Raw genomic sequence first — 22,223 nt, 5'->3', positions numbered from 1 at the left:
ATTCACCTGTAAAGGCCAGCAATTAAATATGTACAGTAGTAGATTTGTCAACAACTGCCATTATGTATTTTCATACTCATTAATGGAGAACCAACTGACTACTTAATTAGCCCAATAAACACAGATTATCCATATTCTGGCTAACTTTTCAAATCGTAATCCAACGTTAAAACATTTGCAGATGCACCAAAAAACACAATAAAAATTAAGAATAGAAAATAGCATTGAAACTAAAAATTCTCGACACTAAAATCATGTTTCAAACACAAAAGAAGAAATCTCAGTTTAAAAATAAACTAGGATATAAAAATTGGAGTCAAATTGAGTATTAATATTGCTGTTGTTGGTCCAGTTTCACTAATCAAATTGATACTGATGTTATAGCTGACATATCGTTCATCCCTAATCCTTTAAATAATACACACAGATAAAAAAAGGGTGGGATTATGATATATGATTTTTAAAAAACATTTTCACCAAAGGAATTCAAACATATTGGAAGCAAAATTTAAGATGACATTGATTAGAGTAATTTTAGATTCTTTAAATGGCTCAAGAGTTTTTTGGATTGCACCCAAATCCATTTCCATCATCTAATGTTTTGTGGGGGGAGAGAATAGATTCCTGTTTATAACAAATATAAACTAAAACAAAACGCCATGTTAGTTCCCTTCTCTTTAATGCAACCTAATTGTCCACTTTTGTAATTGACCTATTTTTGGATACTTTAAGAATCAGTACTTTCTGCAGTAAAATGTGAAGTAATATTTTGGAATATGTTTTAGGTTTAAATGTGTAGTAGCTAACAAAAATTAAATATTTACTTTACATGTTCCAGATTGTAATTCTGTAGATAAAACATGGCTGAATAGGCCAGCTAGAGTAAGGGCTTTATAACATTAAAGTGGACATTTTTTTCAGTTTGTCTTTATTAACACTTAATTTCTCTTAAACTTTCTTCATCCATGTGTAAAATGGCTCGAACGTTCATAGGTTAGCATCAGGTTATGACATAGTTTTAAAAAACGAATATGAAAAAAACCCAACTGATTTTCCATCAAATTATTAGCACAAAAGATTGACAATAAAAGTGTTTTTATTAATAATTTTTTTCCACCACAATAAAATTTAACAAAGGCTCACTAGAAAAGTGTCAATTTCTGTGTTCTGTACAGCAGATACAGTACAAAATAAAACTGGCCGTGCAGTGGCACCACAGCCCATTGAATACCCCCCCACCCCCCATCCCCAAAATGTTTTATTCAAACACTTTTGCACAATATTTACATCTTTAAAAAAAAAAAAAAAACGATAAAACCCAGCTGGCAAACAATATAGAAACCTTTTACTAATGTCTGGCTGCGAAGACTTCTCGAGAGAAGCCAATGGCTAATGAGCTAATTGGCTAACAGGCTAAAGCCGATTTCACATGAACAAAAAATGTTATCAGAGTGCTACCAAGAGGTAAGTTAAAACATTTTTTCATGTTATAGGAAAAAATTGTCTCTTTATTGTATTTTTGCTTGTTTCTTACTTTCTGACTGCCTATATGTGACTGCTGGAGTAGCTAGCATTTAGCTACTTTTGTAAAGGAATGCACTTTGGTAGATTAAACCAAATGCCCTGGATGTTAGTCATATAAATGACAACAGTAATGCAATCTGAGGTACAAACATCAAAAACAACCACATTAATACTAACAGCTTGGTTGAGAACTTCGTTGAAGAGCTCAACGTAGCTGCAGAGCAAGAAAACCCTTTGCTATTTGCTACTAGCATTCAGTTAGCAGTAGGCTAGTGGTAGCTTCAATAGGTAAAACCAACGTCAGTGCAGCAAACGGCTAGTGTTAGCTTCGCCCTGTCGTTAGCAAACGACAGTTGGCTGATATGTGTCTGTACATTGTGCTGCCATGACTTAAACGTCTCCCTCTCTGTTCCAACACACACAAACACGAAATGCTAACATCAGTGCAGAGCAGTTTAAAGCTACGATCTGTGGTTGGGCTGTTGGTCTCTTCTGCTGGATCTGTAAACATTGCAGAGGCCCACAGATATTTTTAGCAAGATAGAAAGATGAGCGTCAGTAATGGCATTATGACAACTGTTCTCTAACGGTGTTTTAATTTCAGTCGGAAGTCTACATGTATAGTTTATGTTCGTTTTGTCTCGGAAGTTGGAACTCGCATTTGGGAATGACGTCAGATGCGAGTTGAGAACGTTCACCGGAAACGGCAGCCATAGCATACCGGAAGCTGGACGCGGGTAAGCTTGAAAATTGGATTTACCCTGAATATGTTTATAACTACAAATAACCATTCCTCTGTTTTTAATGTCACAATACTAGTAGAAACAACTAAACGGAGACACCCCAACTGAGTTACTTTGACTGTTATAATTTCCTGTTTAATTTAAAAATGCGAGTAATGGTAAAAATCTAACTTTGGGGATAGATATTGATCTCAGTGATCACAGTCCAGCATCAAACTCTCAAACTCCTGAAAGGTCTGCAATCCCATTCTTAGAACCCAACATGGCTGAAACGCATACAATCCATCATCTTTAATTTTTTCCCCCCCAATACGTTTCTTGTTGCCGCTCTATTTTTTTGAATTTTTCTGCAAATAAATAGTAATCCTTTCATTTTTAAAAACGTTTTTTATTGTTCCATTTGAGACATCACTAGGTAAAGTCAGACTTTGTACAAATACTTTTTAATCGGTGAATAGCGGAACTAGAAATGTTTTTAAAAAGACGTCATTCCCAAATTCTTCAGAGGCAAACAAAAGGCAACTAACGGCACCAAATGTGTAATCCAGAAGTACTTTTGAAGCTAAACGGTAACAAATGTTAAACTTGGGGAATTCAACATTTATATTAGATTGTTTTTCCAAATTAAGACAAAAATAAAAAATTGTGGCATATGGAGCACTATCATGTAATGTTGGCTGTAAAATACAGGCTACACAGCATGGAGACTGGAAAATGAGATCTTGTTGGTATTTTTGCGTCTGCCAATTCAGGCTGAATAATAAATGAATGATGACATCATGTTTGTGTGTGTTGGGAGGGCGTGGCATGGCGTCGAGATACTGAAGGCACAAAGTTACGACTCTCAGCACTCAGTCTCACCAAAAAAAAAAAAAAAAAAACGTTAAAAAAACTAAACATACAATCAACTCAATTTATCAAAACAAAACAGAATCAACTCCACATTTTCTACTTTTCCCTCCCCCTGCAGCAGGAGGGGGCGGAGCTTCCCCTGAGATGGGCGGAGCTTGTAGCATCTGCGGTTCCTCCTGTGCAGCATGACATTGTCTTTCACTTCCTGTGTGCTACATTACGTCAACGGACACCAATTAGCCAATCCCGGGAACCTTTCCTCCTCCTCCTCATCTTCGTCCTCCACCTCCTCATGTGACTTTATTTTCAGACTGCGTTCAGATTTTGTTTGTGTGTTAATATCGTGTGTTTGTAAGGGAACAAGTTTAAGAGAACTTTTTAATATTGCACACACGCGTCCTGCAACAAACACACACACACACACACATTCAAGTATACAGTAATAACTGCACATCACTGTACATACATAGATTAGACTTTTAAATATTAAAATGTGACAAATAAATTAAATCCAACATGCTTTACTCGTCGTCGCCCCCTCGCTGATGGTTAGCAACACTGATTTAAAAGGACCAGGATTAAATTTGATCATTGCTCTTTTGTTCACCTACATCATCAGAAACCAAACCTTCGACGGATCGCAGTGAGATCTGGAAATTCGGTTCCTTCATAAGCTGATGAGAATTCAGGCGGAGCCAGAAACGAGCCAACGGCCCCAAACCCAGAGAACCTGGTGTTGGTATTAATATTGTGTTTAAATGTAAAACACTAGCAAATAACTCAGAAACCAAATCTGGGCTGGCGATAAATCGATTTAAAGATTTAATTTTTGGATCATCTGAATTTATTTATTTATTTTTAACCAATTACACCATTTTGTTTGACTAGTTTCTATTTGTTTGGACTTCAATTTTATGACGAAAAAATAAGATATTTTTCTTTTTTTTTAATTAGAAGAACAAAGTTATATTAGAAAAATGAAGTAATTAATTATCCAAGCTTTCTTCACATTAAAATGACTTTTTGTAATTTCAAGACATTCTTCTGTTAATGCTCTGACTAAATTCTCATAATTAATGAAAATTGCTGTATCCTGGCCCTAAAACTGTCAAACAGAAGAAATTAAAATAATGCCACTTTTTCAAAATGTTTTGTCATTTGTAATTTATATCTTAGATTTTAAAATTTTGAGTTATTTTATATTTATATTTTCTGCTTCTGTTTAGTTTTTTTCACCATTAGAGGCCTCGATTTGAACTCGTCTGTAAACCACGCTGAATTTACCTTCTGAGGCTACGACTCCTTCATCAGCCTGGTCGAGCCCCCAAAATTCACATTTGGTTTCATACAGAGGGATCAAGCCTGTTCTCGTAAACAGAACCACCGTTTCTACGTCCTCAACCGTCTCACCTGCTTTACAACCTGAAAAACAAACTTAAAATCATAGAAAGTAGAAATATTTTGTTATTCTGTCTGAGAATGATAAGGCCGGGCAGTGGAGAGCTGACATGCTATGGCTATAACGGCTAATGCTAGCCAAATGACTGATATACAAGGCAAACACTGAGTCAGCTACTGTTAGCCAACTCTTTTGTGTGTGCTAGGCTAACTGCTAGCTAGTTATGTCGAAAATAGGTAGCAATATTACAGCTAAACATGAATATATAGCTGTTTACCAACTCAGTTCGTGCTAGTTAGCAGTTAGCCAGCTAACAGGCACTACGCTAGCATGCTAACATGGCTAGCTAGTCGATATAATATAAAACTGGCTAACTAATTCTGTTAGCCAGCTCTCAGGTAGCTGTTTAAAATCAGGGTTTAGAGAGTTTTGATGCTGTGATTTGGATCGTTGCCCAACAGAACCCCAAAAATGAAATGAACCAAAAACCAGACGCAGCTTTAGGGTCAAGAGACACACGCTACAATCAGTTGATGACATAAAACTGAAGGTGAAACCCTAAAACTGTAGATAAAAACCTGTAAGACTGAAGTCACTCAACATTTTTGGTGTTATACTGATTTCATGACTCAGCTAAAAAGATTGTTATAAAATATTTTAAAAAGCCTTGTTCCCTCCATCAGCACCATGTTTCTGATGTGTTTTTGTGAGTTTGGAGCTACAGAGCAGTGTGATGTGTTCCGATTGTCTGAACCGCCCCACAACGTGTCGTCACTTTACCGTCCTTTTGCCCAAACTTCAAAACATCTCATCCGCTTCCGATGATTTGAGTTTGAGGTTTCCGAATGCACCCAGGGTCCTTTAGTTTAGGTTGCATCCCAGCTTGGTTAGCTTCTTCAATAATCCAACGTCAGGACTGCATCTCACTTAAATGCACCCCAGCAACGCAATAAATAACCAAATGCGCTTCACAACTGGGTAGACCAGTTTTATTCAGGTCTAGCTGGTTGCTTTTGAACTCAGCCTTTATTCCCCACCACTGGGGTGGGGTGTATTCACTCTCAGCTAACTAGTTTGGGCAGCACCGTCCTCGACTGGATGTTTCCGTTGGCGTCTGTAATGCCCGCTAAATTAGTCCTCGTTTTGGTAGAGGTGGTGGCTGTGGAGGTGGAGGCCAGTTTGGAGATGCAGGTGATGGAACTGTCGCCGTTGTTGACGGTGCGTTTGGTTGGGGCGACTTTCTCTCCTGTGGTTCCGGTCGGAGGTTTGGGAAGCCGCCTCCTGAGCCAGGCGTGGTGCAGCGCCTGGCTCGGAGTCATCCTGAGCGCCGGGTCCCATTCAAGACACTGTTTGAGGAAGTCCAGGAAGAGCGGGTCATCGCAACCCTTCAATGCGGCGCTCCAGTCCTTGCTGCCCGGGGGGCCGCGTGTCTTCCCCCGTCGGGAGCGTCCTGCGTTCAGGACCACGGAGCCGTCGGGCATGGAGGAGACGGTGCAGTACCGCGGGTAGCCTTTGGACGAAACAAAGTTCTTCGCTCGCTTGGAGGCTTCTAGGAGCTTCGGACTAGGCATGCCTACTAGTTCAATGATGCAGGATAGCTGGTCGGATTCGTCTTCGCCTGGTAACAGTGGGTAACCGGTCAGCAGTTCAGCCAGGATGCAGCCCAGGGACCACATGTCGATGGGCATCCCATACCTGGAGCCTGGAGAACAAAGTCCAACAGGTCGTTATCTTTCAGGAAGAAACAGATTTTAAGACATTTCTGCAACCCAACAAGCAGTTGATCCATTACAATGATTACGGCCATCTAATTTAAATGTTTTTCCATTGAAAAAGCTGTTGTAGAGGAATTGGGGTGATAATCGGATAGACTCGGTTTGATTGGGGACTAAAAACTCCACATTCGTTACATATTCAGGTGCTGCAGTTCCTTCATACTCCACTGCATCAAACCAACCAACCCTTTGAAAAACCTGTCCCCTTCCTCACCTGTGGGGGCGCTGCACCAAGAACCACTGAAAAACCTTTGAAGAAGACATTGGCACAACTTCCTTCTTCACTAAATGTTAATAATGGAGTCAGATTTTAGCGGTTGGAGGATTTATTTTTTGTCTTTGGTAAAAGACGGATCATTTCTCCTGCTAGCACCAGGCTAATGTGTTTGTTTTGGTTGCATTTACCCAGAATTCCCTGCACTGTAGTCCACTTCCTGCTTTTGGAGAGGTTTCTGGTCTGCTTAATTTTCACACATGCATTCGAACCGAGCCAGAGTTCACTTCAAGTAAACTGAGACTGAGGTTTTAGATGAACCAGAATTCGCTGTTTTGGTTCAGTTACGCATTCACACTCCCCAAACGAACCAGAGTTTGACTAAAGTGGACTAAACGGGACCCTTAATTTAGTTTCTGACATGATTTAAGAAGACCTTTCACATCTCGAGGTCCAGCTAATATTCTTCTGGTCAAACAAACTGTTTGAAATATATTTTTGAAACATCCATAACTGGCATTAAGAAATTTCCAAAAAGCTAATAAAACGGTTTGTTTCACACATTTAAATGCGTTATTGTGAGCGGATTGTTGCAGCTGCTGCAGCTTGGAGCATTCCTTACCTAGAATCACCTCTGGAGCTCTGTAGAACCTGGACTGGATGTAGGTGTAAACCCTCTGATGTTCATAGCAGCTGGAGCCGAAGTCTATGACCTGCAGGAGAACAGAGTCCTGTAGTCCTGCAACTGGAACTTTTTAATCAACATTAAAGAGTTGTTGACTTAAAATAAGCTCCTATATGTTGCTGAAAAGTTATTTTTTACCCGTCTCATTTCAAGCCCACTAATATGTTTACACTATAAACTACGTGGTAAGGTTTTGTGTTTTTGCAGTGCGTCTCTGGCGGAGGAGGGACTCGTGTGCTCTACCTTGATGCCGCTGCGGCCCTGCTGCTTGAGCAGAATGTTCTCTGGCTTGAGGTCGCAGTGGATGATGCGGTTCTTGTGCAGTCCTTCCAGACACTGCAGGATGGAGTGGGCGAACTTCCTGACCAGCGGGAGGCTGAAGCCCTGGAACTTGTTCTTCTTGATGAGCTCGTAGAGGTTCATGCTGAGCAACTCGAAGGTCATGCAGATGTGGTTGCGGAAGGTGAAGTGCTCCATCATGTGGATGACGTTCATGCTCGAGTCCTTGTCCTGCTTCCTCAGGTGCTCCAGGATGCGGATCTCCTCCGCGGCCTGCCGGTGGAAGCGCTTCTCGTTGCGGACCATCTTCAGAGCCACGTGGGTCTGGGTTTTATGGTCGAAGGCCTTCACCACCTGCAGGAGGGGAAACGCGACACGCTGATTAATGTTTAATCTGTCAGAGCAGCAGGTGGCGCTCACATCAACACGTCATCCAGATCTGACCAGAACAGAAACAAGCGTTTCAGGTGGAAACACGACTCATCTGAATATAAACGAATCCTTGTTAAATGGCATTTTAACTAAAACTCTGAGGCGTGAGACGTTTAACTGAAGTCCTACAAGGGGTACAGGTTTTAATGTTTTTATCTTTATTAACCTCTTTTTTTATTTTATTTAATTCTCTTTGTCTTTCTAACCGTTTATTCACTGTCACATGCTATTTTAATTATGCAAAGCACTTTGAAATGCCTTGCTGCTGAAATGTGCTATGCAAATAAAATTTGATTGATTGAAACATAATAAACATTTAAAATACCAAAATATTAAAATAGAAAAGCTCCAAAAAGCACAAGCAGCAAGACAGAGAAATTTAAAAAAATATACAATTTAAATTATAGCAAAAATAAAATGGGGTTGAAATGATTAATCGTGATTAATCGGATTAATCAATTATTGAATTAATTATCAACTTGTTTAGTAATTGATTACCAACAAAAGTTTCAGGAGGAAACACGACTCATTTAAATCCGAATAAAACTGTAATAAACATTTAAAATACCTAAATATTAATACAAACGTTAACAGCCAAATTGAGAAATTAAAAAACAAAATGAAATTTAAATTATATCATAAATGAAGTAGGTTTGAAACAATTAATTGAATCAATCATGATTGTTGAATTAATAGTCAACTAATTTAGTAATGGATTAATCGTTAGCTGGATTACAGACTCAACAGTGATTAACATATTCAGAGTAGCAACTAAGGAAAAACTGCAAACATAAAACATTTTAATTACAAGATAAAAAATTATGTATTTTTTAGCTGAAGGTGCATCATTTGCTACAAATGATGTTTATTTGCATCCTTTAATGCATTTCTAGAATTGTGTTTAAAAAAAAGCTTATGTGGATAAATAAAAAATCTCCAGGATTTTGATTTTTTAATCAGATTAATTGATTCCTTAGAATAATCAATAACATTTTTGTTACTTGCAGTCCTGAAATAAACACGGACAAAAAAATTGTTGAACAAAAAAAAAACAAAAAAAACATTTAGCACAAGAAAGAGTGACTTGAAGCAACGACGACAGAAAAAACATGGAAAATATGAAAAATTATCTCCAAACAACGAAGAAACGAGACCAAAACGAGCAACACAGAAAGACGAAACAACACAAACAACAGAAAGAGACTAAAAATCCAACACATGAGCAAAAACTGGAAACTAACAGCAACAAGTTGCCAAACCACAGGGATGTTCCAGATAACAACAGAAGCAGAAGAAATATGAGAACAGAAAGCAGAACTGAGCCCAAAACAGGCGCAGTGAAGTAAAACAGGGTCAAAAAACAGCAAAAACAACAAACTGCTGGAAGATAAAACTGATTCAACACAAGATGTCACAACATTGTGGCCTTTTCTGCTCTGATATCTAATGCATTCAGCTTTAATATGGATTTCTGTTGCTGCTCTCGTGGAGGAAACAGTTGAAAAACATAATTAAAGTCACAATCCTGATGATCATTTTAGATTTTGGGGTTTTTAAATGGTTCGATAATAAACCATCCCGGCTACAGTAAAGGAAGAGTCCTGACCATCAATGATGCATTAAATAACCAAGAAATGATGAAAGCAACCACACAGTAAGGCACAACATGCGCAAAAATAACCTAAAGCAGGCCTGAAACGATTAATCATTTAAAAACAGTCAACTAATTTAGTAATCGATTAATCGTTAGCTGGAGCATACAGACCAAAAAAAAAGGACATTTTCTGAAAAACATCACATTCAGAGCTGTAATTAAGCCAAAACTGCACAAAAAATATACATTTTACATTGAAAACAAAAACACTTTTGTTTGTAAATATGTTTTAGCCAAAAGTGGCAGTGTTAGCTTCAGGTTCGCTAACTGAGTGCTACGTTATTGCATCTTAAACACTGAAATGTTTATTTTCTTACTAAATAATGTACCAAATTATTTGCATATTTTAATGTATTTCTAATATTGTATAAAAAGGCTGAAGTGTTTAGCAGCTGAAAATGAAACAAATGCTGCAACTTTGGTCCCAATCAAACCGAGTCGACCAGACAATCAGCTACATTAGCATGTAAATTAGCTTTCAGCTAACGCATTTCAAGCTGTGTTTCTGTTGAATATTTTAGGTTTACTCCACAGAAAAATGTGAAATATTAGAGGGCTGCAGTTCTCAGACAACTGACCAATCAAACGTGGAGCCAGCATGTTCGTACCTGTCCGAAGCTGCCCTTTCCGATCACCTTCAGAACCTCGTAGCGATAAGCGATTTGGTCATGTGGCACCTGGACGTAGGACCCCTGTTCGTCATCGTAGCCACAGTTGTTGGCTGCACCCAGAACGCCGTTGCGTTTTTTTGCGTTCTGGCCGATGAAATACACTGAAACAACAGAGACGAACCAAATCAGACGACGTTCCCACCACACAACCCACTCCAGGCGGCGCTCCCGGCCGAAACGGATCACCTTCGGGGTAGTTGAACACCTCGTGGTGTTCGAAGGACGACAGCTTGGACATGTACTGCTTCATGGCCAGGTCGGGCGACATAAGGCAGGGCTTTGGCTTGGCGTCCCCCTGCTTGTTGGTGATGGTGGTGGACTGGCGGCCATGATGGGTGGCGTCGGTGCCTGAACTCTGCCGTTCCGGGAGCGGCATACCTGCCCGGCTGGAGCTGAGCGGGGCGAGGCCATTGGGCTGCGTGCTGAGGACTGACCGCCTGTTGGAGTTCTCCTCAAACAACTGGGTGATGTGGACCTGCGACTGAGACGAGACCTGGATGTTGTCCGACATGGCAGGCTTAGAACCTCCCTGGAGAGGAGAACAGAGGAACGCCGTCAGCGTAAAGGAGAAGGAACATAAACAATTCACAGCGAACATTATATAAAATAAAATGTACATAGAAAACGTTTTTTCTAGTAGTCCTTCTCTCTTTAGATTGATGATGAGATGATTGTTTTTATCTGATAATCCCAACTTTTAACTGGTTTTCTGATCACAGCTGATGAATACTGAAGGTTTCTTGTATCTTAACTCCATAAATAACTAAACATGCATGACAACATCCTGCTGCTGCTTTTCAAAACCAATTAGTTCTTTAGAAGAATAAAGAGAAATATTAGCATAGCCTAGAAACACACACACACACATGATGAACACAGAATGAACGTGTGAATGCCGACAGCCTGATTACGCTCGTACTTATTAATGGATTTGAGTCGCTCCCAGTCGCCGTGGCAACCAGCACACCTGGTTCCTTTCAGACAAATTCACACACACACACACACGGTGAGGCGGCTCAGTTCAAAGAGCTGTGTGTGTGTGTGTGTGTGTGTGTGTGAGAGAGAGACACATGACATCAAACCGTCCCTCTGAGATCAGGTTGGTGTGTTTCTGCTGTCAGATGTGACAAATGGCAGACTGTGAAGTCGTGGCTCCGCCCCCACCTGAAAACAATACGGCTGCTTCGCTGATGAATCATCACAGGAAGGGCCGACAGGTCAGAGGTCGTGAAGCGAGCGTCTGATTTGAAACCAGTTCAGAATCGTCCGGATGGAGCCGAAATCGTTACTTATAGATTCAACCGGAGGAAAGAGAAAAACGTTTCTGCCGACGGTGATAAAAAGAATCCAGGTCCAAATCAAAATGGATCCGTTCCAAGTTCTGCTGAACGACGAACAAACATGGAGTCTTCCTCTGGATCCAGGAAGAAAAGCAGCGAAAAAAACCTGATTCTGCAAGTTTTCACAGAAAGCCCAGAGTTTTCATGACGAATTTAGTTTCGGATGGACGAACGACTGGAAGGTTGGATGCTTGGTTGGATGCTTGGTTGGATGAACGAGAAACATAACCGGGTATAAGTGAATTTTCTGTTTCCGGCTGCAGACAGCTCCCGGTGTTCCTGCCTTACAGTCGTTGCCTTCAGACCTTCAGTGGCGCCACCTGCAGGAGAATCTGAGCAGGGCAAGAACCCTGGTGATTGTTCCCAAACATCAGAGCTGGTTGAAGTCAGGAGGAACATCAGTGATGCTGCAGCTGTGAAAACACCCTGAAGAACAGGCCGCTGAGTGCGTGTGTGTGTGTGTGTGTGTGTACCGTCAGGGGGTTGTGGTTGTTGTTCCGCAGTGGCGGCAGGGCGACGGGCGATGTTGTCTGAGAGCCGCTGTGACCAGGAGAGCAGACCGGCTCGCCCGATTTGCCTGAAGGACAAGAGAGAGAGAGAGAATGTGAGGAATTTCTGGAATATCTCCAGATTATTCTCCGTTTTTATTTCCCCACTGCAGAATATTCACCTGCTTGCTTCTGCGTTTTGTTTTCACATTTAAACATTTTAGATCAAACCGTTTTATTTTATCAACCTGAAAAAAATACAAAATTATTATTTCATTCATTAAGGGAGAAGTTTCCAAACTTGTAAAGCTGCAAACACATAGAGCCACAAAAATAATGAAAAACTTTTTTTTTTTAAATTTGTATCTTTTTTTTATTTAGCTGCTCAATAATAAACTAAAAAAAATAGAAATGTTATTCTTGCAGAATATTTCTGGTAAATGTACTTTCGACATCCCTCCATTAAGGCAAATGAGCGAAACCGTAATCACTTCCTTTGAGCAGCATTCGGGTTTTAGTGAGAACCCGAATGCTGCTGCTGCTCGGGTTCTCACTAAAACCAGGAAGATAGAGACATAACACCAGGTTTAAAGTCCCTGCACTGGCTCCCTGTAGCTCAGAGAATAGACTTTAAAATACTGATGTTAGTTTATAAATCACTGAACGGTTTGGCACCACAATACCTTAAAGATCTGTTATTGCTGTACCAACCATCTAGACCCCTCAGATCTTCTGGTTCTGGTTCTGCTCTGCATCCCCAGAACCAGACGAGGAGAAGCAGCATTCAGTTTCTATGCACCACAGATTTGGAACAAACTTCCAGAAAACTGTATAACAGCTGAAACACTGAGAGCCTTTAAATCTCAATTTAAAACCCACCTGTTTAGAGTTGCTTATGGCTAAATTAGGGTTAGAGTGGGTTTTGATGTCTTCCATCTTTTTATGTCTTTAATTTCTTCTTCTTTCTTTTCAACGTTTTAATGATGTAATGTTTTTTTTTTTTTAATCTCTTTCTCACTGATTATTTCTGTTTTTATTTTAATTATGTAAAGCACTTTTAAATGTTTTACTGCTGAAATGTGCTATACAAATAAAATTTGATTGATTGATTGATTGATTCCTTTAGTTAAATCTGAGGTCAGTTTCATGTGAAACACCAGCTGAAAAGAACCAGTCGCTCTACAGGAAGTAGGCTGACGGTTCCCAACACGTCATAAAACAAACCACATCAATTCACTGTAAATAGATGTCAAATGTTTAAGATTTTAAAATAATTTCTTTTTTCAAAATGTTAAGATTATTTTTATATTTACAGGCAATTTATTATTTTTTTGTAATTATTTTGATATATTTAGGCACTTTTTAAAATGTAATTCTTAAGAAGCATTTATTTCTTAAAATAAACGGCCAGAACATGCATGTTGTGGTGTGGCCTAGTCAATGTCCAGAGGCAAACCTGATGACCTTATTTCAGCCATTCAGCCCATAAAATGTTAAAATAATTCTGCAAAGCAGTCGTTGCTCCACAGCGCAGACTGAGCTTATGTTTGAATGATTCCAGAGCCTTCAGAGGAGCAGGTAATGTGCGGTTTGTCCCTTTAAATCAAGATTTGATTGAATTCTTGCTCAGGCCGTTCTGGAGCAGCTTTGCTCTGGACTCAATCGGTCAGCAGATTGACTCGGCCTAAAGACGGATGAAGGTTTTATTTAAGCGCCGTAATCCCTCGACTCTCCTGCAGCTTCACCTCCTTTAGCAGAGATGTGACGACAGCACGCGGAGGTCAGAGGTCACGCTGGATGAGCCACAGCAGAGGGAAAACTTTTCCTCCTGGCAGTTTTATCTGCTTCATGTCTTCCTCGCCTCACAGATCCAGTCGGGTCAGAAACGCCTCAGATCGTCTCCGACCAGCAGGAGATATAAAAATGTCGCTCCAGCCGCTCCGTTTTAGAGGAAACTAAATGTTTCTACGATAATCAGGCAAAAATAAAAACTTAAGAAACCGAAAACAATCCAGTAAAGCAAAAGGTTAAATCTGCATTTTGTCTAATCAGCAAAAAAAACATGATGAGATTGTCAGTTTTACTATAACAGTAAAAAATTAACATTTTTACCAACTGAATTTACAATAAATTTAAAGTCTTTCCAATTTATACACTGGGAAAATCTTAACATGTAAACAGATAATTCAGATCAGAGCTAAAAAAATAAGAATAGTGAGACGTGTAGCAGGCTATGAGATAGTTTTTGGCATTTTCCAGATGGATTTATGATTTTTTATTTTTTAATTACATTTATTTTTAAGTTATTTAAATTTTTTATGTAATTTTAAACTTTTTTATTTTTCATATAATTTTCATTTAGTTTTTAGATATTTTTGTAACTTTTTTAAAGATTTATTTTGAATGAAATAAAAGGTCACCCCTCTTCCCCCATTCATGTGGTCATGTGACATTCTGACAACCAATCAGAGCACATCAAGGGGAAACAGGCGGATTCTGATTGGCTGACCGGATCTCTACTTTAACCCCTGAATATTTTCAAAATAAACCTGATTTCTTTTTAAAATATTCTTTTTAAGTAGTTTTTTCAGGATAATTTCAACACATTAAAACTTAAGATCAGGAAATAGTTCGGTATTTTTACTGAATACATTTTCTGACAGCGGGGATCAATCTGCATTTCTGAGGCTTCTGGTCCAGATTGTTTCTGCTGCTGTAATCTGGACGCTCGCTGTAATCCTGCTAATGGGGAGCGACGGGCGGCCATGACGGGTCCTAGATAAAGTCTGTTTGCTCAACCCGAACCCACCAGGGAGGATTTTCCCCGTTGGACTGGTTTCAGGACTGGTACCTGCCGGTCGACTCCATGACCTCCTGCCTGTAATGGCTGCATCGTCGTTACATATTAAACATTTGCTTGTTTCACTTTCAGCCTCTCAGATGCGAGACGGTTTGTTCTGAAGAAGTGAACCACAATCAGACATGATCAAAGAACTTAATGTTCAAATTATCCTGGGAAAGATTATTTTTAAAAATATTCTAAATTCAAATATTTCAGGTTAAAACTGGAAGTCCAGTCAGCTGATCTGAGAATCTGACAATTTCCTCTTGAAGAAATTAAGTTACAAAAAAAAAATTATATATATATATAAAAATACAGCTAAAAAAATACAAATAAAAAAGTCCTCTAAAAATAAAATGAATAAAATTTGCATTAAAAAATCCAAACTTTAAAAAAATTAAATAATAGTACATTAAAAGTTAAAAAAAAACTCTAAAATGAAGTTAATTACATAAAAAAATTCTTAATCCATTAAAAAAATGAATGGGGTTAAAAATAAAAATTGCTAAAAAATAAAGTTAAAAATTACATGAAAAAAATATACCTCTGAAAAATAAATGCATAAAACATCAGACTTCTACATAGATTAACTCTCCACTTCCAAAACAAACCTCTAAAAATATATTTATGTAAATTGTGTAAAAAAATGAAAATAATCTTAACATTTGAAAGATAAATGTCTGAAAATAAATAAACTATTAAAATTGGAAATAGGATTTGGTATGAAAAATAAAACCCATCAGTTTAGTTTTTTGCGCTGCGTCGACCAGCCTTCACACGGTGGTGGCAGCTTGATGCTGTGGGACACTTTTCATCACTTCCAGATTTTATTTGTCTCCTTTTGTGCTGGATATGAGCCGTTAAAATAAACCATTAAAAGCAGCTTCAGGTGTGGTTCTGCTCCAAGCCCGAGTGAAGCGCCACTGATCCATTATTTCAGGTGTTATTGAAGACGAACCTGCAGGAAACCAGAGCCGCGGTACTCATGATGCCAGAACCGGGAAGAAATGTGGATGGAGTTTGGATCTGGTCCGTGATGGAGAGGATTTGATTTCATCTGCAAGAGCTCGTCTGACTTTCACCAGCACTGGACTCTAATCCACGAATCCTCCTGGGCGGCACACCGAGACTCCAACTGGGACCTCTACTGGAAAGCACATTCTGTTTCCTCGGCCCAACACCTGACAGAGGCACGGCACCAGATGGAGCGGCGCGGTTCTGAACGCGAACCCGAAACCGGGATGGAAATGCCGGAGCGCCCGGCATGCTGGGGAGAAGTGACCGCATGGTGACCGGAAAAGTTCGCAAAGCGACCCGGAAATTACGGCGCTGCTCGACTCATTCGGTCTGTGCTGAAACGATTAATCGACTTTTGTAATAATCTAATAATCGTCACTTAATTTTATAAAGAATTAATCGTTACGTGGAGCATAAAAAAGGCTCATTGCTAAAAGAACAGCAGCCTTGAAAAATATGTACATTTTGTAGTTCAGATAAAAATAAACCTTCTTAGCCTGTAAATATTTTCTACACAGAACAATGTCGTGTTAGGCTGAAACGATTAATCGATAATTGAAATAATCGTCAACTAATCTAGTTATTGATTAATCGTTACATGGAGCATACAGACTTCAGAAAAGGACAATTTGCTGAAAGAACAACATATTCAGCAGAGTAATTAAGACAAAACTGTACAATATATCAACACTATTGATGTTAAGTACAGCAGAAATATTTTTTTGCTGCAGAATCTGAATCCCTTCATATCACATGTTCAAAGGAATGCTATTCCATTTTAACCAGTAAAATGTTAATTTTCTTTAAAAAAGGAATCTAACTTCTAATATTGTATACAAAGAAACTTGAGAATGATTTTATCAATTTTTTAATCCAATTAATCGGTAAATCATCAGAATGAATCAATTAATCATCAGAACGATCAATTAATCGAATAAATAATCAGTAGATTGAACATCATTAGTTTCAGCCTTTTTGATGTAAACTAGAATTAAAAAGGTTTCTCATGTCTGAGGCACAGTGAACGCAGCAAACCTTAACGCAAGAAGAGGAAACTGGTTTCTTCTCATCTGGACCAGAACCGATGTAATTTTCCACTGAACGCCTGAAGGAAGAAGATCTTACTGAATCAAAACAAGCCCACAAGTCATCCATTTCTGACTTTTCCAGATGCTTCCAGCTTAAAATAACTGAAAAACCATTTTCACACCGAGAAATTGATTAATGCCCAACTAGCCTCAGGTGAAAGCAGAGAAGAAAAAACTTGTTTTTTTCCAGAGCCGGTTCGACTGGTATTCGTCACCGGGTCAAAATCCAAACAACCTCCCTGCAGGGGCCGTTCTCTCTAAAAGTATGTTTGTGTAAAACCTAAAGCTGTGACACCAGAGTGGAACAGAACCAGAACAGAACCCGCAGCGGTACAAAGTGTCCCCCACTCCACCCAAACACCAAGCCTCGATCGGAACCTGTAAACAACTGGTTGCGAAGTGCAGAGTTTCCAGACAGAGACGTGTTGGGTCTGAAAACCAAAACCACGCCGCGTCAAGCTTCGGTATTTAAGCTCACGTAACCTGAAACAGGACCAGAGGAGATGACAACGCAATTACAGCAACGACCTGTGATGCAACATCCAAACTAACAGGAAAGACGCCGAGTTCATCAGCCTGGTCCAGAGTCTGATTCAAGAACCTTCCGAGGTGAACTTTCAAGTTCTCCCAGAGGTTTACGGTTAAAATCCATCCATCCATCCATTTTCTTGCACCCTTTTTCCCTCAGTGGGGTCGGGAGGGGTGCTGGTGCCCATCTCCAGCCAACGTTTCGGGCGAGAGGCGGGGTACACCCTGGACAGGTCGCCAGTCTGTCGCAGGGCAACACAGAGACACACAGGACACACAACCATGCACACACACACTCACACATAGGGGCAATTTGGAGAGGCCAATTAACCTGACAGTCATGTTTTTGGACTGTGGGAGGAAACCGGAGTACCTGGAGAAAACCCACCATGCACAGGGAGAACATGGAGACTCCATGCAGAAAGACCCCAGGCCGGGAATCGAACCCAGAACCTTCTTGCTGCAAGGCAACAGCTCTACCAACTGCGCCACTGTGCAGCCCCGGTTAAAATCGTTGAGGAAAACATGTTGAGGAAGAGAAACAAACACGTGCAGCATCGTAGGAGAAAGCCGACGGTCTGGTTCACACGGCAGGATTTTTAAATTGTCGGCCGATTTCCAAAACACACAGGAAGTGATTTCACTCACCGACATTCGGGAAATCTCGCAGAACCTCTCGAGACCAAACGTGAATTCAGCGTAAACAAACATGGTGGGTGAGAAGAAGCAATAGCAATAGCTTTCCGACTGTGTTTGGCAGAGAAAAATCAAAACAAAGCGTCTGCAACGTCCATCGGACTTTCTGGTGCGTCATGGCGGTTGTCTTGGCTTCTGTGTATTTTATGCTTCGTTTCGGTTACCTCGGAAACTCGAAGCTGGATTTGACGTCAGACCCGTCACACCCTATTGTTTGGAATAGTGCTTATAAACATAATTTTAAGCTTAACTTCCCATTAGTAAATGCCACTTTTAATTTGTTCAGCTTAAAGTTGCAGGCGATGCATGATGGACTGATTTTAGGCACTTTTGGATCCGTCTTGTAAAATCCGGGCGTTCCCACCACTGCTTGTTATTAATGCGAGGAGCGGCCATATTGAAACGCGAAGTCCGTCTTCATAACAGGGACTACTCTTGAGTTCAGTTTCCTAGTGGGGAATCCGACGGGGAAGCCGGAATTTCCCATTTTAGAGTTTAACTGGAACGCAGCATTTGTTTCCGTCGCCTCGCTTTCTGATTGGCTAAACGTCCCACTGAATGGGCTCTTTTGGCGGGAACGCTGCGATACCGGGTTAACGATCCACCATGTTGAATATCCAATGTCCTTCCGAACGGAATTGTGGATTATTGACATCGACGAATAGTTTTAGCAATATTACAATATTTTGTAACTGGAACGCCTCTGGAAAAGCTCGTGTTTGTTGCTCTGCTGTAGATATAAAGAAGTGTACATTTCCACAAATTAAGTCACATTTTGAGATTGATTTAGGAAATTTTCTAGAAAAAACTTGGAAATGTCTGAGCTAAAACAAAAATGTTTCGACTTCACAAGCTCAGAATTTCAAGTTGTTTTTTTCCCTATTATGTCTTTTGTTTTTTTTATTGCAAATTTTTTACTTTTGGAGCTCAGAAGCGTCCACATTTTTTCCAGAAAATTACCGGGCTTAATCTAAAAAATTTATTATTTTTCTTGCAAATTTTCTAATTTCTTTCCCCTATTGGCAATGGCCAGAATACACCATCACACATATCATGTGTTAAGACAACCAAAATGTAAAAACATGCGAAACGGGTCTAGAAAATAAACCTTTGCTTTGCATTTCCTACTCAAACACTTTGCAAGAGGTATTCTTCTCAATATGGACCAATCCAGCTTCAAATCCAAAGCAATTAGCGCGATAAAACGTTTTGCAATGCTGCATCTGGAAGAACCTCAAGACCCCTCGAACAACGTCCTCATGCCAATTGTAAAGCATGGTGGAGGAGGGGTGGTGATCTGGGTTTGTTTTGTTACTAATGATCTTTTCCGTATACCAAAGCATTCTTGAGACAAACGTGAGGTCATCTGTCCAACAGGATCAAACTGGATCATGCCAGCAGTGACGCAACGCCACAGGAAGAGGACTGAGCCAAAACGTCTCCACAACAATCAGAGGAACTGAGGTGAGACAGAAAGTGACTTTATCTCCAGTCCTACCGAACCTGATAAAGAGCGGCCATTTTTAATGTGAATCGCACCTTTGGCACATTTAGATTTAAGGCCATCTTTAATTCAACCAGCATGTTTATTAGCCTGGGCCAAAGTCCAGATGTGAATCTGATTAAGAATCTGAGGAAGGAGTTAAACATTAGGGTGATGGCAGGGATGCTGTCCATCATAAAAGACTTGGAGCTCATCACCAGAGGCAACGTGTAAAAACTTCTCAGTACGTATAAGACAAAATTAGCGACTGTTAAGCCATTTTATTACAATTTAAAATGAATAATAAAATCAAGAATCCCCCGTGGTTCCTTTAAGACACATTATCTTTAGTTAAATAAATGAAAACATTTAAAAGTCAATCTGACCAGCATACAAATGAGCCTAACTTTATGTCCTGATCCTTCAATTTTCTTTTAAATCAAACTCTGAATCCTGGCTCATTTTTTTATATTTCCTCCTAAAAACAAACAGAACGTCTTCAGAAAACAGAACTGGGCCACTTGAGGTGAAGTATTTGAAAAGCAAAACCATTTCAACATTTTATGAAAAGAAGAACAGAAACTATTAAGTCATTCCAGCCTTGAAAAGCCTGGAATGTAACCGAAGAGAAGTGAATTTAGTGACAGCATGGGTTTAACATAACCATACAGTAGCCAAAGAGAACGTCTAAACCTTAATCCAGTCTCCCCTAACCAATCAGTGTCATCTCATCAGTTTAAAAACAGTCCACAACTCACCGTCCGTCATGCTGACACGCTGTTTTGCCAAAACATTTCCCCTGGATTCTCTTTGCCCAGATAGTTTTCTACAAGCAGCTAAAAATACACGCGGCCCACTGGATTAGCTTAGCGTTGGAGGCGAGGAAGCTGCAGGTGTTGGTTTTATATTAACGTGTGACCCCAGCGCTGACATGTTGGAGTCATGTAGCGTTCTGCAAGAAACTCCTGAGGTTGTGGTTCCAAGACAAGATGTGTCGGTGAACTGATAGGCAAGCAAGACAGAAAAAATATGGGTTTTTTTGCTTTCAACAAGTCTGCAACTCGTAGAATATTCTTGTATAAATATCAACGGTATCTGCCACTGTGTGCCGCTTAGCACCGTAATAAAGTTAGTTTTATTATCGAGTAAGGTCCAAAGTGCATCTGTTTTGGGCTCAAGAGTCCATGAGTAGTCTGGAGTTTGTCAGTTATCATTAAATTACAAAATGCAGCACTTATTTTGTTAATGCTAACATCAGCAAACATTCTAGCATTAGCATGTAGCCATCATTCTAAAAACTAGTTCCGGATGCCAAGTTACAAACTGCATGTTTGTAAACAGTAGCAGAAATTAATTGGAAACATGCCATTTGAAAGGAAAAGTTCACCAAAAAAAATAACGTTTTTTTCTACAATGAGGTGGTTTTTCAGCCGTAATCGGATTTTGTGCATTTCACAAAACTGCAAAGGAAACGTGGCGGCCATGTTTACATCTGTTGCCCCCTTGATTTTAATGACTTATTGCATGAAAAAGCTTATTTATGTATGATTTTAGTTGCATTTCTTAATTAGCTGTGTTTCTACATTAGCTGAATATCAAAAAACACTTTGCACCCATTTGTTATGAAAACAGAGCTGTCCATTCATCTGCTATGCAGGCTGCAGGCATTATACTGTTGTGAAAATGCTAACAGCAGCCAAGATGCTAATCTTAGCATTTCACCAAGCATAATCGTAGCATGTTAGCTACGATTACTATGCTAAGAGGACATTGTTTTTCTGTCATTAGCAATCTGCAGCTAACACTGTGTGCTATGCTAACTGTAGCTTTTGTAACATGAACAGGCTAATCTTAGCATGCTTGCTAAGACTATTAGCTACTAACATTTTGATAATATTGAGAACTTGTTACAGTTCTTAACACTATATTGGTATTCATACTTTGCTTAGGACTTTTAAGAAGGTAATAAACAACTTGTTCTTTGAAACTTGCAAAAATACCTGTCAGAGTCCAAACAGAAATCTTTATCCCTGATGTTTTCAGTTGATTCAATTTAAAAAACAACATATTTTTGACATGTTAAACAAGTTAACCTAATGTAAGCCAGAAAAAAACATTACATATCCATTAATGTTCCAGCATGAAAATGAAAAGTTATGAGTCTCCAGGAGACTCATGAATCATAACTAAAGTGGAAAGAAACCCAGATCTCTCTTTTGCCCTTGAGCTATTTCTCCCGCTAGCGCTAGGCTAGCACGTTTGTTTTGGTTGCATTTACCCAGAATCCCCTGCGCTGTGGTCCACTTCCTTCTTTTGGTCCGCTTGAATTACAACTTGAATAAGCTGGACTGATAATCTGATTCCAACTAATTAAATTACGACTGGATTAAACGGGAGTGAACTAAACGATACAGAGTAAGAGTTCAGTTTGAATACGGCTTCGACTTCATAATTAGGACCATGTTTTTAAGAGTTACATCGTCACCTAACTGAATGATATACAAGATTATTTT

The 22,223-nt window shown here is 39.6% G+C and overlaps 1 protein-coding gene and 1 long non-coding RNA gene across 5 annotated transcripts in view; one reads left to right on the top strand and one right to left on the bottom strand.

Annotated features, from left to right (window-relative positions):
• Positions 1-1,078: 1,078 nt before the first annotated feature.
• dyrk2 (dual-specificity tyrosine-(Y)-phosphorylation regulated kinase 2) overlaps positions 1,079-22,223 on the bottom strand; it is a 22,687-nt gene continuing 1,542 nt past the window's right edge. For 2 of the 4 annotated variants that reach the window (XM_008400799.2, XM_008400801.2), the window contains exons 2-7: positions 12,042-12,145; positions 10,415-10,757; positions 10,166-10,329; positions 7,436-7,825; positions 7,130-7,220; positions 1,079-6,220 (exon numbers count right to left, since the gene is read on the bottom strand). In XM_008400799.2, the coding sequence (XP_008399021.1) occupies positions 5,580-6,220; positions 7,130-7,220; positions 7,436-7,825; positions 10,166-10,329; positions 10,415-10,757; positions 12,042-12,145 (1,733 nt within the window). In that variant the 3' untranslated portion in view covers positions 1,079-5,579. Of the gene's footprint in view, positions 6,221-7,129; positions 7,221-7,435; positions 7,826-10,165; positions 10,330-10,414; positions 10,758-12,041; positions 12,146-18,179; positions 18,286-21,710; positions 21,736-22,223 lie in introns of those variants that run through there. The other 2 variants (XM_008400798.2, XM_008400800.2) reach the window with 2 other exon arrangements.
• Positions 18,250-22,223, top strand: part of LOC103459324 (uncharacterized) — a 4,879-nt gene continuing 905 nt past the window's right edge. The window contains exons 1-2 of the long non-coding RNA XR_532718.1: positions 18,250-18,336; positions 19,605-19,691. This is a non-coding gene — a long non-coding RNA (uncharacterized LOC103459324). The remainder of the gene's footprint in view (positions 18,337-19,604; positions 19,692-22,223) is intronic.

Source organism: Poecilia reticulata, linkage group LG23 (assembly GCF_000633615.1).
Source record: "Poecilia reticulata strain Guanapo linkage group LG23, Guppy_female_1.0+MT, whole genome shotgun sequence".
NCBI lineage: Eukaryota > Metazoa > Chordata > Actinopteri > Cyprinodontiformes > Poeciliidae > Poecilia > Poecilia reticulata.
Note: the sequence above shows the minus strand (reverse complement) of the source record. Positions and strands in the feature narration are given on the sequence as shown.